Consider the following 16,299-nt stretch of genomic DNA (forward strand, 5'->3'; position numbering starts at 1 on the left):
TACAGTCGATCGTCCTCTCACTGGCCCGGTCAACATAATCTACGCCTAGATTATTACAGTAATTAAAATACATATTTACAGAGATTTTTTTTTTTTTGCAGAAAAGTTATGTGTAGAGAAAGCAGTACTCGTATTAAAAACTAAGCAGGTTGTACTCTTGAACGCAAACTGGCAGGATATTTTAAATATTTTTTATTGTTGAAATGATGGAATCCTAACTTCATTTTCCACGAATTGGAGACAAAGACATATTACGATCCTTTTATTTAAATTTATTTGGATAGACCTCCATGTAAATTCATTAAAGGCTATATGATTGTTTTATATTTTAATATGTGATAGAAAATCATTGTGCATAATGAGGACTAAGAATCTAATATTTACTTGCATTCTCATCTTTTTAAAATTGTATTTATAATGCTGGTAATGAGTTTACTATTGAAAAAGTCATGTTTCCACTTATCTCAAATTGTGGCACACCTCTAACCTTGTTAGAACTGACTGTGTTCTACATTATTCTGCTATATAATAGTGCTTCCACCATACTTCAACCTGGTAATTGAATAAATTTCACCGGGGTAAAATTTAAACTAATTATCATCCTTTAACATAAAGTATCCTCCTGAAACATGTATTTGTACTGTACTTCATCTAATATCCATTACTTAATACTAATTTGGGTGATTTATGTCTAACTTCAGGAATGATCTGAGGCTAGAAAAACGAATTTCTGTACATATAATTTATATAAAAAATAAACCAATGTTTTCCTAATAACTTAACCCCTAGGTTGATAACTAACAAAGAAATTATTGAAATTGTGTTCTTACAATATAGGTGTACTGTATCTACATATGCATACTGCGTTGAAAAGAAGAATGTTTTATAGTTATTATAGGTTATTTCCAAATATTAAAGGTCTGATATCTAACAGAAACTAAATGTTACCAAACTATGTTTTTGAAAATCTTTATGATATAATAATTATAATAATATGAACATAATATTAAATTATATTGACTATTTTTGATAATCATCATGTCCTTATAAATTCATTTATATTTATTTTGTGGTAATATAGTTCATATATTATGTATTAAATAAATTGGTAAGGCCCTATACTGTTTATATTTAAGGAAAGTTTATAATACACTATTATTTTATGCCTACCAATATTAGTATTAATTGTTTATGTAACTATTTTGTCTAATTGCATTGAATTTGTGTATAGGCCAATGGCATTAATGTTTTTCTCAAAGTAAATTAGCCTAATAATGCCATATTTAGACACATAATTCATTGATTTCTGATATTCTGTACTTGTGTATGCATTACTAAAATAGTAGTTATTTTATTACTTTTATAATGTATGTATAAACATTTATTCATTTTTTTTTACATTTTTTAATTTAAAAATTATTAAAATACCTATCTACCTTTCTGTTATTGTTACTATTATAATATTTTTTGAGGCAGATTGATTTCAATAAAAAAAATTTAAAACAATTAATTTGACTTATACTGTACTATGTTAGTTCAGGAGATGAAGTGTGTGTGGGCAGAATCTGGTGTGTTGGGTGTTGGTGATGTGAGGTGTATTTTTGTCACTTTAAGACCTAAATTAGATGTTTTCTGAAGAAAAGAAGTAAGCGGATAGGCTTTCAAACAACTTCAAGAAGATTCACACATAAATAATTACTTCCAAATAAAATAGTATGTAACAGTGTATATTACAGTACATTGAATAAACTCGAGCGGAAAAATAACACACATAAAAAAACATTCATTTTCTTGTCGAAAAGCGCCCTCTCTAGTTTTCTATTAATTTATTAATAATTATTATTAATGAGTAATATAAACATATTTTTAACATTTAATGCTTGAAGCTGATTCTACTCATAACAAAGTTTCATACCTCCAAATTTCATGAACGTATTCAAAGCACTTCAATAAATATCACATTGAACATTAAAAATTAGGTGAATAAGCGCATTTTGTAGGATTGTTGTAGGTAATAAATAAATAATTTTGTTTGACAAATCCAAAAGAAATTACTCACATTCTTTAGCTTTCGCCATCTTGTCTGATGGCTTGATCACAAGTGATCCGGATTCACGGATATTAGGAGTCGTTATGGTCAACACACAGTCAAAAGTATACGTGATCTCGAGAATACAGTGAAGAAAATAGCCCGCTATCAACAACACTTGACATTTACGCATCGTTGCAAAGATAACGGTATCACACCATCAAGCCTCCGGATCAGCTGCCCGATAAATACGGAGAAAGCCAGAAACATCATAAGAAAAGCCGAAAAAGATCTAGTAGGTGAACGTATCCGGGTAGTAAAGAACAAAATTAATGTTCTTGAACGTAAATCTGAATTGCAAAAACAAAAACTAGAAACACTGAATACCGATGACCGTCGCCATGTTGATTTACATATAGTAAACAAACGCGAATCAGAGGGAACAAAAACCAAACAGAGACATAAAGTAAAGCTCGAACGTCTCAAAGTTAAACATGAAACAAAACAGAAGTCTAACAAATTAACGGAACCCGACCTTAGCGGTACACAACTCAAAAAATGGCGTGAAAAATGGGTTAAAAACATCTCAAACAGAGTCCTTTCCGAGCCACAACAAAAGTTGCTCGCTCGAGGGTTGAATTTTGCAGTGTCGGTTGACAAAATACCACATGAAGAATACATCGTTGCTTGTGAGTCAGTTTGTTCTAAACTACCAACGGAGGATGCTAAAAGCCTCAGAACAGAGATAGCAGGTATGTTAAAATCAGCAAAACCTCCCAAATCTAACATCTCAAAACAAGAAAGAGTTGCTCTTAATTAAATACATTAAAAAAGGACAAAGAAATAATGGTAATGGGTGCCGACAAGGGCAAGTGTATTGTCGTTCAAAATAAAAAAGAATACGAAAGCAAGGTTAAGGAAATGTTAAACGATCATAACACGTATGAAAAGCTTACCAAAGATCCTACTCCGGGTTACAAACGGAAGTTAGTTGAGATATTGAAAAGACTAAAAACCGAAAACAAGATCAATGAAAGCCAATACAGGTTACTCTATCCTACCGCCGAAAATACACCTAGAATGTACTGTACCACCAAGATCCACAAACAGGGAAATCCTATAAGACCGATAGTGGATTACACCGGGTCGATTGGATATCAAACCTCAAAAGCCCTTGCCGAGATACTCGCCCCGCTCGTAGGTACCACCGAACATCATGTTGTGAACTCCAAAGCTCTCGCGGAGGAAATGACAGCGATAATGATTGACGATGGGGACATTCTTAATTCTCACGACGTCGTATCATTGTTCACTAACACCCCTATCGAAAAAGCCTTGGACGTCATTAAAGATAGACTGATAAATGACAAAACTCTAAACCAAAGAACCAATTTAAACCCGGACGACGTTATTGCTCTTTTAGAATTTATCTGCACAACAACATATTTCAGCTTCAGAGGACAAATTTATCGTCAGATATTTGGTGCTGCCATGGGCAGCCCTGTTAGTGCAATCCTGGCCAATCTGTTTATGGAATGGTTAGAGAGAGAAGCCATCACTACATCACCTCTCGATTGTAAGCCGAAGCTGTGGCGTCGCTACGTTGATGATGTGTTAGAGATAATTCAAAAAGACAGTACACAGAAACTTACTGACCACCTCAACTCCATCGATCCAACGGGCAACATCAAGTTCACGTTTGAGGAAGAAGATCAGGGAAAAATCCCCTTCCTGGACACATTAATCGTCAGGAAAGAAGATGGGTCACTGAAATTGCTGGTGTACAGGAAAAAGACACATACTGACCAGTACCTGAACTTCCAATCTCAACACCCGCTACACCAAAAACTAGGGGTCATCAGAACGCTCATGGATAGAATGGAGAACATAGTTACAGAGGAGGCGGATAAGAAAGAAGAAGAAGTTAAGATCAGGAAATGTGGATACCCCAAGTGGTCACTGGACAGAGTCAAACAACAAATAAAAAATAAACAACCAAAGCAAAGGAATAAAAACAAAGAGCCGGAGACACCATCAAAGGGTATGGTTGTTTTACCTTATGTCGAAGGAGTGGCAGAACAAGCTCAAAGGATTTTTAAGAAATACGGTATTTCCACCGCCATGCGTCCAACGAACACTCTTAAAAGCATTCTAGTCCACCCCAAAGACAAGAAGGACATCACCCAAACAAGTGACATTGTTTACGACATTCCTTGCAAAAGTTGCAAGAAATCATATATTGGGGAAACAGGTCGTCAATTTGGAGTAAGACTGAAAGAACACCAAAAAGACACTGAAACGGTCACCGATCGTAAATACACCCGGGCAACTAAAAAGGAATCAACATCCGAAATCCACAAATCCGCCATCACAGACCATGCAGCGCAAGAAAACCACATCATCGATTGGGAGGGGGCCAAAATTCTTGACAGAGACTCTAACCCATTCAAGCGTAGAATCAGAGAGGCAATCCAAATCAGAAAGAGGGGGGCTAACGCAATCAACCGCGACGAAGGGGCTGTATATCTCGATCACGTATACACATCATTGCTACGAAAAAGTATGACGTCACCTAGAAACAATAACAACAGATTTCCAGGAAGTAGCAGTGGACCGGATCACTTGTGATCAAGCCATCAGACAAGATGGCGAAAGCTAAAGAATGTGAGTAATTTCTTTTGGATTTGTCAAACAAAATTATTTATTTATTAAAAATTAGGGTTATGATAGAATTTTGCTTAAAAACATATACAAAAAACATCGATAAAAAATACTTTTCGAATTTAAAAACATTTGAAACTTTTTTAATATGTTCAATATAGGTTGCTCTATTCACGGAAACAAAATTTCATTCATGAACGTTTTTTTTTCGTTGTTTTTCAAAATCGTTATTAGGTTTAAAAAATGCGTTGGAGTTGTATGATCTTTCATAAGTGTACATTTTGTAAAAACGTAAATTTAAAAAATCAGTGATATGGCTCGATATTTATTTATTTTTTGCAATATGGATGGAGCAACCTATATTGAACATTTCTACCAAGTATCAAATGTTTTTGAATACGAAAAATATTTTTTATCGATGTTTTTTGTATATGTTTTTAAGCAAAATTCTATCATAACCCTAATTTTTAATGTTCAATGTGATATTTATTGAAGTGCTTTGAATACGTTGATGAAATTTGGAGGTATGAAACTTTGTTAGGAGTAGAATAAGCTTCAAGCAATAAATGTTAAAAATATGTTTATATTACTCATTAATTAATAATAATTATTAATAAATTAATAGAAAACTAGAGAGGGCACTTTTCGACAAGAAAATGAATGTTTTTTTATGTGTGTTATTTTTCCGCTCGAGTTTATTCAACGTACTGTAATAATTATAAACTGTTACATACTATTTTATTGGGAAGTAATTATTTCTGTGTGAATCTTCTTGAAGTTGTTTGAAAGCCTATCCTCTTACTTCTTTTCTTCAGAAAACATCTAATTTAGGACTTAAAGTGACAAAATTACACCTCACATCACCAACCTCCAACACACCAGATTCTGCCCACACACACTTCATCTTCTGAACTAACATAGTACAGTATAAGTCAAATTAATTGTTTTAAATTTTTTTTATTGAAATCAATCTGCCTCAAAAAATATTATAATAGTAACAATAACAGAAAGGTAGATAGGTATTTTAATAATTTTTAAATTAAAAAATGTAAAAAAAAAAATGAATAAATGTTTATACATACATTATAAAAGTAATAAAATAACTACTATTTTAGTAATGCATACACAAGTACAGAATATCAGAAATCAATGAATTATGTGTCTAAATATGGCATTATTAGGCTAATTTGCTTTGAGAAAAACATTAATGCCATTGGCCTATACAAAAATCCAATGGAATTAGACAAAATAGTTACATAAACAATTAATACTAATATTAGTAGGCATAATTAATAATAGTGTATATAAACTTTCCTTAAATATAAACAGTATAGGGCCTTACCAATTTATTTAATACATAATATATGAACTATATTACCACAAAATAAATATAAATGAATTTATAAGGACATGATGATTATCAAAAAATAGTCAATATAATTTAATATTATGTTCATATTATTATAATTATTATATCATAAAGATTTTCAAAAACATAGTTTGGTAACATTTAGTTTCTGTTAGATATCAGACCTTTAATATTTGGAAATAACCTATAATAACTATAAAACATTCTTCTTTTCAACGCAGTATGCATATGTAGATACAGTACACCTATAGTGTAAGAACACAATTTCAATAATTTCTTTGTTAGTTATCAACCTAGGGGTTAAGTTATTAGGAAAACATTGGTTTATTTTTTATATAAATTATATGTACAGAAATTCGTTTTTCTAGCCTCAGATCATTCCTGAAGTTAGACATAAATCACCCAAATTAGTATTAAGTAATGGATATTAGATGAAGTACAGTACAAATACATGTTTCAGGAGGATACTTTATGTTAAAGGATGATAATTAGTTTAAATTTTACCCCGGTGAAATTTATTCAATTACCAGGTTGAAGTATGGTGGAAGCACTATTATATAGCAGAATAATGTAGAACACAGTCAGTTCTAACAAGGTTAGAGGTGTGCCACATATTGAGATAAGTGGAAACATGACTTTTTCAATAGTAAACTCATTACCAGCATTATAAATACAATTTTAAAAAGATGAGAATGCAAGTAAATATTAGATTCTTAGTCCTCATTATGCACAATGATTTTCTACTATCACATATTAAAATATAAAACAATCATATAGCCTTTAATGAATTTACATGGAGGTCTATCCAAATAAATTTAAATAAAAGGATCGTAATATGTCTTTGTCTCCAATTCGTAGAAAATGAAGTTAGGATTCCATCATTTCAACAATAAAAAATATTTAAAATATCCTGCCAGTTTGCGTTCAAGAGTACAACCTGCTTAGTTTTTAATACGAGTACTGCTTTCTCTACACATAACTTTTCTGAAAAAAAAAAAAATCTCTGTAATAATTACTGTAATAATCTAGGCGTAGATTATGTTGACCGGGCCAGTGACAGGACGATCGACTGTACTACCATAAGTCCTCTAGGTGGATACAATTTATTTCTTGTCTACAAAGTGTACAGTAGTATGCTAATTAGGTAGTTGGAGTAGTTTAGAGAGATACATCTATTTATAAGAGAGTACTGTATATATCAAACTATCTGTGTTGGCCACCTTTGTATTTTTAGATATAATACCAATAGGTACCATGTATTGGGATGCAATTTAACAGTTATGAATAAAAAGCTGTGAAATATAAAATTGTTAATTGAAAAAGAAAATTTAGGGTGATCATCCCAGTATTTAAAGTCTAAATTTGATACAACAATAAATAAACGATTTTTAAATTAACATGTATATAAAAGCAAATTGAAAGCCCTACGTACTCTGTATTTGGAGGAAATAAGCATAAGAGCAAATAAAGTCTTGACCACAGGGTGTAATTCACTATTTTAAATCAGTAGTATGGCTGTACTTATGTGTTGGACCATACTGTAATGTGGTCCAGGTTGACGGGCCAGGAATGATGGTAGTACCAGTATACCGTGTACTGTAGTTTAGCCTCAAGAAAATACCATGTAGTAGTTGGAGTAGTTTGGAGAAATACAGTAGAGATTTACGAGACTTGGTGTGTGATGATTCAGTATGATAATTTGTGCTGTGAAAGACAAAATTGTTGAATTGTGAAGAAAATATTGTAAAATATAACAAGGAAATTATAGTTTTATACTATAGTATAATTAAGGGGTAACCGTATAATATATAATAATAATAATAAATGCAATGGCAATTACTAATATTATGTATACAATATTACAGTTAAATTCATATATTATTTTATTATGATAAGGAAATCTGTTTTAGAATGACAAAAAGCCGTCCCAACCCAGATTTGAACCAAGCTATCAATAAAGCTATAAACAGAATACCATTATTGTAGCCGGACTTGGTAGCGTAGACCTACTCTACTAGGCCTAGTAAGATTAGCTAGAAGGATACAGGTCAACCCGTACCCATGCCAACTCGTACCCAACATTTTGGCTCACTCATACCCTCATGGGCTGGCTCGTACTCATCATGGGCTGGCCCGTACCTATGTTTAATGCTATTAAAAGTATATTTATATTCATTAAAAAGATTCATTCGGTTGGTATTCCAAATAAAATATAATAGTTAATTATATCTCAACCGTAACAGTAATAGTAATGGTAAATAAAATAATCGTTATTTACTAATATTACTATTACGGTTGAGATATAATTAACTATTATATTTTATATTTATATTACATACGGGTTGGTTTAGGTATGGGTTAGCCCAGGGTACGAGTTGACCAATTATTTGGGTACGAGTTAGCTAAGTTGGATGGCATGGGTACGGGTTTACCAGCACCCTAGCTAGAAGAATACGGATACGGGTCAACATGTACCAATTCCAACCCGGGCGTACCCATCATGGATGGGCTAGAATACTACTTACAGGTTAGGTTAGCCTAGCTGGGCTAACCCACCTCACCTCTCACATTTCCTGAAAAATAGGCCGAAAACGCGACCGAAATTACTACTGGAGCCCTAGGCCTACTTAATTTAAAATGAACTCTAGGCTAGGCCTAGCTAGTAGTAGTAGTGATGCGTAGTAGGCTAACACCGCTGGCTCTACGAGACCTTTTAATGCTCATATGATGGCTTTTTTTTGGGCGTACACAATGCGATGGGGCGACTTTGTATTGGGCGACTTTGCGATGGGGCGACTTGACTGGATTCCTGTAGGCCTATGCCTTCTAGGCCAGATTTCCCATTCCCGCAGACCTATAGCCTATGTTCTTCTAGTAAGGCTAGTGGTTGTACCCTGGTCGACTCGTACCATCCATGCCAACTCATACTTAACTTGAGTGTAGTAGGCCTAGCCTCTACGATATTGAGTATGCCCTGCTAAAAAGGTAGATGAGCTACTAAACTAATTACGTAATTCGTATAATCAATAACAATAACTGACTAGAAGGCCAAAAAGCAGAGGAAAACGCCTATCCATTCTTGCATGGCAATACGATAAACCTGCTACTATTCTGGTTGCCGAGTGGATTTTATATTGAACAATTTGAAATTGCGCAAAAAATTCCTTGCGCAATTTGAAATTGCGCAAATAATTCCTGCGCAATTTGAAATTGCGCAAGGATTTTCTTGCGCAATATTAAATTGCGCAATCAACTTGCGCAATTTCAAATTGCGCAAGAAAATCCTTGCGCAATTTCAAATTGCGCTGCACAATTTGTAAAATTGTCAAATTGCGCAACAGAATTCTACCAGAATGCGTGCTAACGTCGACGATTGGTTAACAATAATAATTTATTTGAAACTAAAAATTAAACATAATAAATGCGAAGATAACATGTGTATAATACACAACATAAATGGCATACACAATTAAATAATATTATCACTCATTGTAACTTGAAATAAATCAAAATAAATGTAAAAATAACAAAAAATAATGTAGTAATACACAACATAGTCTACCGCCACCAACGTTTAGACTTGCTATCAAAACGGAGCCAGTAGTAGTGCCTGGCTAGAGTATACCCGCCCGCCGGAGAACACCACCGCTTCGTTTTCCTTTGTCGGGTCTTCGTTGGTATGCTAACAATAACAACATTTTCACTATTAAAATAAGGAAATGCAATATTATCTTTAATTTTTAATCATTCTTAGAAATTACTATAAAAATATGGGTGTGCATGATTTCACAATCTGTCGAAAAACCTTGCGCAATTTGGAGATTACTTGCGCAATTTATTACGTTTCTTGCGCAATTTGAAACAGATGTTTCAATTTAAATTGCGCAAGGAATTCTTTGCGCAATTTTAAATTGCGCAAATCGTTCAAATTGCGCATAACAAATACACTATTATAACGTTACAAATTGTCTCTAGATAGGAACCTAATGACAGCGATATCGTGTATTAAAAGTACTTAATACAGTCAGACAGGTCTCTGGCAGACTGTCGACAGTCTTCCACACTGAGTGTACTAACAGCTACAGAATCGGGTGACAATCGTAACGGCAGTCCTGTGTTTGCTTGTTTTTTAGATGCCTCAGAGGCTTTTGATTGTATTTGTCATTATAGATTATTTTGTAAACTTATATCCTGTAATGTGCATATTGACATTATCCGTGTTCATGTTTGTTAGTATTTTAATCAAAGATGTTCTGTTAAGTGGAGAAATTGTGTTTCATATGATTTTTTTATTAGCAATGTTCGGCAGGGGTTCTTTCACCTTTACTGTACAATGTTTATGTTGATGACTTGACTGCATATCTTTCTAATTCTAGATATGGATGTGAAATAAATAATGTGATATTAAATAATTTAGCCTATGCTATGCAGATGATATGGCCCTTCTAGCTCCATCTATCACTGCACTACAGGTACTTATTGATGAGTGCAAATACTTTGCTAAGGACCATGACATTTTGTATAATACTAAAAAGACTCTGTGTATTACTTTTTTCCTTCTAATAATTTTAATCCTATTGTTTCCTTGTGTGGCAATCAGCATAATTTTGGTAGGAATATTATGTATCTTGGTCATTTGTTATGTTTTAATTGTGATATAAGTGATAATATGGATATTCGAAAACAGTATCGTGCTTTGTGTATTAGATCTAATGTAAAATAAAAAGTGTTTTATATTTCTTTTGTTGTTTCTGTATTTATAAAACTTTCTCCTACCACCGCAACCACAATTACTGTAAATACTTAATTATTTATTTATATCTGTTTCTCCTGACAGTTAGGCAATTAAATGTTACCTCTCCCGATTTCCACAAAAACAAATCATAACCAACATTTTAACGGGTCCTTACAAAAATGAAGATGTGTTCATACCAAAAATCTCAATTATACCAAAAGATCTTCCGTTTGAATATCGGCGTCTACAATTTCCAGTCCGCCTGTGCTTCGGTATGACGATCAGCAAATATCAGAGACAATCTCTCACCGTAGCAGGACTGGATTTAACATCGCCATGTATTTCACATGGTCAATTGTATGTTGGTTGTTCCATAATTGGATCAACAAAATCATTGTATATACAATGCCAAGACAACAAAACAACAAAACATTATATTACATAGCCTATGTAAATACGTGAACGTGATTGGTTGAAACTGCGTCACATGACTACCGCTGCGAGGATCGTAAATCGTATATATCCTCGAGAACGATGATATTGACCGATTAATTTTCGCGTAATTATCGTGTCCCCTGTCATTAAACATATACATTCTCGAGTTCGATGATATTGACTGTGTAATTTTCGTGTGGCAACACGATAAATAAACAAAAGTCATCTACTGGATTTGAACTCGGGTGGAATTGTCACTCCATCGCAAGACAACGCGTCCACCGTTGCGCCACGGAAGTTGCTTCAAGAAATTATTCATCTAAACTATTTAAACTATGCATACATAGCGCCCTCATTTGTTATTAGTCCTTCCTAAATGTGATGAAACACCGTTTGTGATTGGTCAATACTCACGGTAGTAACCTAGTAACTAGTACGCGCTGAACATCCGGAGATTCGGCTCCTCGCGAGAGAAGACGATGAATTGTTTATTCGGCCTACCTGATTATAATATTATTATTAATAGGCTTATTGATGGAAATTCTTCTGTTAATTTAAACGACCTAGGCCTAAGTGAATATTTTATTGCCAAGGAATCATTAATTAGTAATTATCTGTATATTATTCTTCGCAAGGTAAGGTGTCTTTCTAGGCAGGAGGCTTGTTTACATACAATACAAATACTAGAATAGGAGGCCTAGCCTAGCTTCACCCAACCCAGCAGACTTGTTCTTGGCTATATAATATAACAGATATCGCCTTTTATATCGGTAAAATATAAGATTTAACATCCCCTCGGGATGATATTATGTTCTCGGGGAATTATATATCCCTCAGCTGCCGCTTCGGGATATATATATTCCCTCGAACATAATATCATTCCCTCGGGGATGTCAAATCTTATATTTCACCTCTAAGCAGGCAATATCTGTATAATATTTACCTACAGCACACAGTAATAACAAAAACACAGTACCATTAGAAAGAAATTTCAAATAATGTAATGTATAATACGTTCTTTCTTTTTAAATGTATTTTAAACCTTTTCTCACTGCAAAATATATATATAATATAGAAGCTTTTCAGTTACCATTTATTACTGTTTTTATTATATTGTAATCGATTATTATCCCAGTGTCTGAACATTCAGGGCATCACATAAATACGGTCTATTTAAGTACTATAAAATAACAAGGCCAACAGCCATTAAGTCGCATAAAAAATGTTGAAATGTTTAAAAACATTTATATTTTTTTAATTTACACGTGCGTAGCCTGTCACTTTTGACGTGCTCGTATAACGTAATTTCGAGTTGAAAAGTAAGTCAAGAAAACATAAATCGGGCAAAAAGAGTGCGCAATAACATTTAACGCGCAGTGCGCGCGCAAAAATCTGCGCACTCATGGCAATTTTGTAAACGCTTAAAATTGCCTGAAACGTACTCTTATTTCATCGAAAATAAATTTTGAAAATTTTAAGCGCGCGTACGCATGCGTTACATGCGCTACGCACGTAATTGTATTGTCATATGATGATTTATGCCCTGAAATTTATGAGTACCAAATTTTATTTAATTGTGATTCATGGTTGTGAAGATATGATTACAAACGTGATTTCGTTAAATCGTGCGTAGACCGCGTAATTTTTTATTGCGCACCGTGAAAACATAACCACATCGATTCCTGGCCATAAGGAATATTCTGTGAAGAATTGACTTAGCTAGATTAAACTGATATCAAGATAAGGTCAGAAAGCGATAAAACGCATAGTGATACCGGACCGACAGACAGACAGACAGACAGACAGACAGACAGACAGACCGACATAGTGAACTATAGAGTCGCGTCCACGCGACTAAAAAACACACGACGACTGCGGTAAAGCCAACAACTTTTTTTTTTATTTCCTGAGGGCGACATAATGAAATAACTAATCTAATTAGATTATTACTATACAGTACTTTTAAGTACAGTACTATTTTACTATTTATGTATCTTCTCATCGTTTTTATTTAAATGTCACGTATAGTTTAAAAAGTAAAATGTCAAACATTGTTCGTAACCATTTCATTCATATTGGTCTCCTTGCACTAAATGACAATACTCAATCACGAATGCAGCTCAGTATATTATTTGATATTGACTTATTTAATTGGTATTACTATTAATTAATACTTATTAGTTAATACTTAATATTAGGCTGGTTACTTACTCAATAAAACTTTCAATTCAAATTTCTTTAAGATGTCTTAAAAAAAAAAAATTCCATATTCCAATTTATAATACTTCTCTCAATCATTTTCTCGGTTGAACTCTGTGCTTATTAGATATACCCCCGTCGAAGACGTGTACTGCTGCTAGTGTACTGTATATCTTAAAAACTGCTAGTATATTATAATGTGTGCAGTCACTAATACATTCCTAATGTCTATCACCTTGAGGATAGTCGAAGTTATTTTGTTTTTATTTGAATGAAACCACACGAATTTTATCATTTGTTCTGTTGTGTGTTTTTGTTTATTGTTTGTATAATTTTATTGCGGTTGGTGAAACTGACTTGGTGTACTAAATGTATCAATAATACTTACACAGTTAATCCTATTTATGAATACTAGACATTAATTTATAAAAAAAATGATTTCGGCAAACAACAAACCGTCTTTAATTCAGAATGTATAGTATTTGTGAACACAGTCATGATAACACTCTTTTTGATCCACCTCTATCGAATTATTTGACCCTGATTATGTATCTTATCAACCCTTATAATGTTTGTAGATATTTGCTAGCTATTTTATTTATAGGTCCAACTTATATGTCTGTGTTTGTTAACAGCGATTTAATACTGTACTTTGTACCCATCTAGTCACAAACAATGTTTGTTTAATAAAAAGTATATTCTGACGCATTTCAACAACGCAACTACTGAACAACTAAATGCTTTAAAGGATACCAGCTTTTTGGAATAAATTGTGAGTAATATAAACTATCATTATTCTTTAATATCATCCTGAATCACCTACAAAATAAGGATAATCACAAAAATACTGACTACATTGTTTGATACCTAATTTTTAAGAAGGTAGATGAACCCTGTCAATGATATCTGACGCAAACTCTCAGCTCGGAGAGCATTTGTATTTGGAGTCTTGGTTATTGCAAGTAAAAAACCTCCACCAAGCAAATTTTGCTACCGCTGCGACAAACGTTAAACAACGCATAATTTAATTTTCGCAAATAACATACTACGTGTCCATGCTGTATAAATAAATGGTTCTCGAATATTGTTGTAATACAGGACATAGTGTATACCTGTTGTCCAGACGGAGCGAATACATACATAAACGGTGATTTATGTCGTCAAATAAAATTATATACATAAATATATAAATACATGTCCTGGTATATTTGATGCATTTGGAGTGGTAGGTTCACAATTACAATGTCGAACACGCTTATTATAAATTGAAATAGTGGCATGGCACTGGCATAATTTATTTTTTTAAATATATTTTCCACCTTCTGTAATGCAGTAATAGAGTTGGTTTGTGTTTTATAACAATGTACCATACTAAACACAGATGGTAACTGTTATAGATTGTGCTCAGGGAATGTATTATATATAAAACACTAAGTATTTCAGTATGAAATTATATCATGTGGTAATGTTCAGCCATCTTGTAGAACTCTTTATTAGTCTCCAATCCAGTTGTGAAATTGCTCATATGAATATATTACATTACTTATTACCTTACCTTCTTTTAAAATTGAGTCACGTTATATAGGTATTGGTTCGTGGAATACTGCATTAATTATAATTTACCTTTTTATCTATAGCTCACTATGTCGGTCGGTCGGTCGGTAGGTTGGTCGGTCGGTAAACACTAACTCAAATTCATATTTTTTCGTTATTTTGACAGTGGATATTAATAATTGGAAGCAAATATAAATGATTTTAAAAATGTTTCAAAATTTTGTAGTCGCGTATTTTCAGCAATTTTGATCGGTTGGTCGGTCGGTAAACACTAAATATCGGTAAACACTAACTCAAATTCATATTTTGCGATATTTTGACAATGGATATTATTACTTGGAGGCAAATATAAATGTTTTTAAAAATGTTTCCAAATTTGTTAACATTTTCAGCAAATTCGGTCGGTTGTACAAGATGGCTGAACATTACCACATGATCTAATTCTTAATGAAATACTTGGTGTTATAATACATTCCCTGAACACTAACTCATATTCATATTTTTTCGTTATTTTGACAGTGGATATTAATACTTGGAGGCAAATATAAATGTTTTTAAAATTGTTCAACAATTTTTAACAATTTCAGCAATTTCGGTTGGTTGGTCGGTCGGTAGGTAAAACAGTAGCCACTAACTCAAATTTGCGCACGCGACTGCAGCCATATGGCCTTGTTAAATGCATATAACAAGAAAAAATATCTAAATTTAAATTAACTATTATAATGATTACATATTATTTCCCTTTTATGTCTCTCTATTTACATAGTAGTGTCCAACATCATGTGATTAGGATATTACATGTCCTGTTTTACTTAATACTTCCTTGGACCTTATAATACCTTCATTACTACGCCATTTAGTAGTTTGTCTTTTACTTTTTTGGCACTGAAAAGATTTTTCTGATTGTGTTTTAGGATATTTATGTAGTTTTTGACCATATTGTTTACATTCTATTTGTTCCGCTAAACTTCAATTTCTGATAAGAAATAGTTCAGATAGTGTACACTTAGTAAACTATTTTATTTTTATTCAGTCAAACCCAACAGCGATAAATACCGCCACTAACAGGTTTGAAACATAAAACAATACAACATCAAAAATGGTTAACAATAAAATACAGATAAAAATATATATATAAATATAAAAACATAGATCAGCATGCCATAAACAATTTCAATTTAAAATGTATATTAATATTAATATTAATAAAACGGGTTATGCAGGCTGTTCAAGAAGTGAACACATACTCTTCCTCTTAAAATAACCAAGCCTGTCATTAAAAATATCAATATAATTGCTATTTAGATTATTAAATGT

The 16,299-nt window shown here is 32.8% G+C and overlaps 2 protein-coding genes and 1 long non-coding RNA gene across 3 annotated transcripts; 2 read left to right on the forward strand and 1 right to left on the reverse strand.

Moving 5' to 3' along the window:
* The first annotated feature begins 1,625 nt into the window (after positions 1-1,625).
* On the forward strand, positions 1,626-2,849 carry LOC144835534 (uncharacterized). Its single transcript, XM_078690614.1, has 2 exons — positions 1,626-1,645; positions 2,126-2,849. Exons 1-2 carry the CDS (start codon positions 1,626-1,628, stop codon positions 2,847-2,849), a joined length of 744 nt encoding a protein of 247 aa, XP_078546740.1.
* Positions 2,850-2,875: 26 nt separating this feature from the next.
* On the forward strand, positions 2,876-4,657 carry LOC144835535 (uncharacterized). Its single transcript, XM_078690615.1, has one exon. It carries the CDS (start codon positions 2,876-2,878, stop codon positions 4,655-4,657), a length of 1,782 nt encoding a protein of 593 aa, XP_078546741.1.
* A 976-nt stretch (positions 4,658-5,633) lies between these two features.
* On the reverse strand, positions 5,634-9,193 carry LOC144836041 (uncharacterized). Its single transcript, XR_013611141.1, has 3 exons — positions 9,101-9,193; positions 7,492-7,763; positions 5,634-7,043 (listed from the first exon to the last, which is right to left on the reverse strand). It is a non-coding gene; the product is annotated as an uncharacterized LOC144836041 (long non-coding RNA).
* Between the last annotated feature and the right edge of the window lie 7,106 nt (positions 9,194-16,299).

The sequence above is a fragment of the Antedon bifida genome, chromosome 2, assembly GCF_963402885.1.
Source record: "Antedon bifida chromosome 2, ecAntBifi1.1, whole genome shotgun sequence".
In the NCBI taxonomy this organism is placed as follows: domain Eukaryota; kingdom Metazoa; phylum Echinodermata; class Crinoidea; order Comatulida; family Antedonidae; genus Antedon; species Antedon bifida.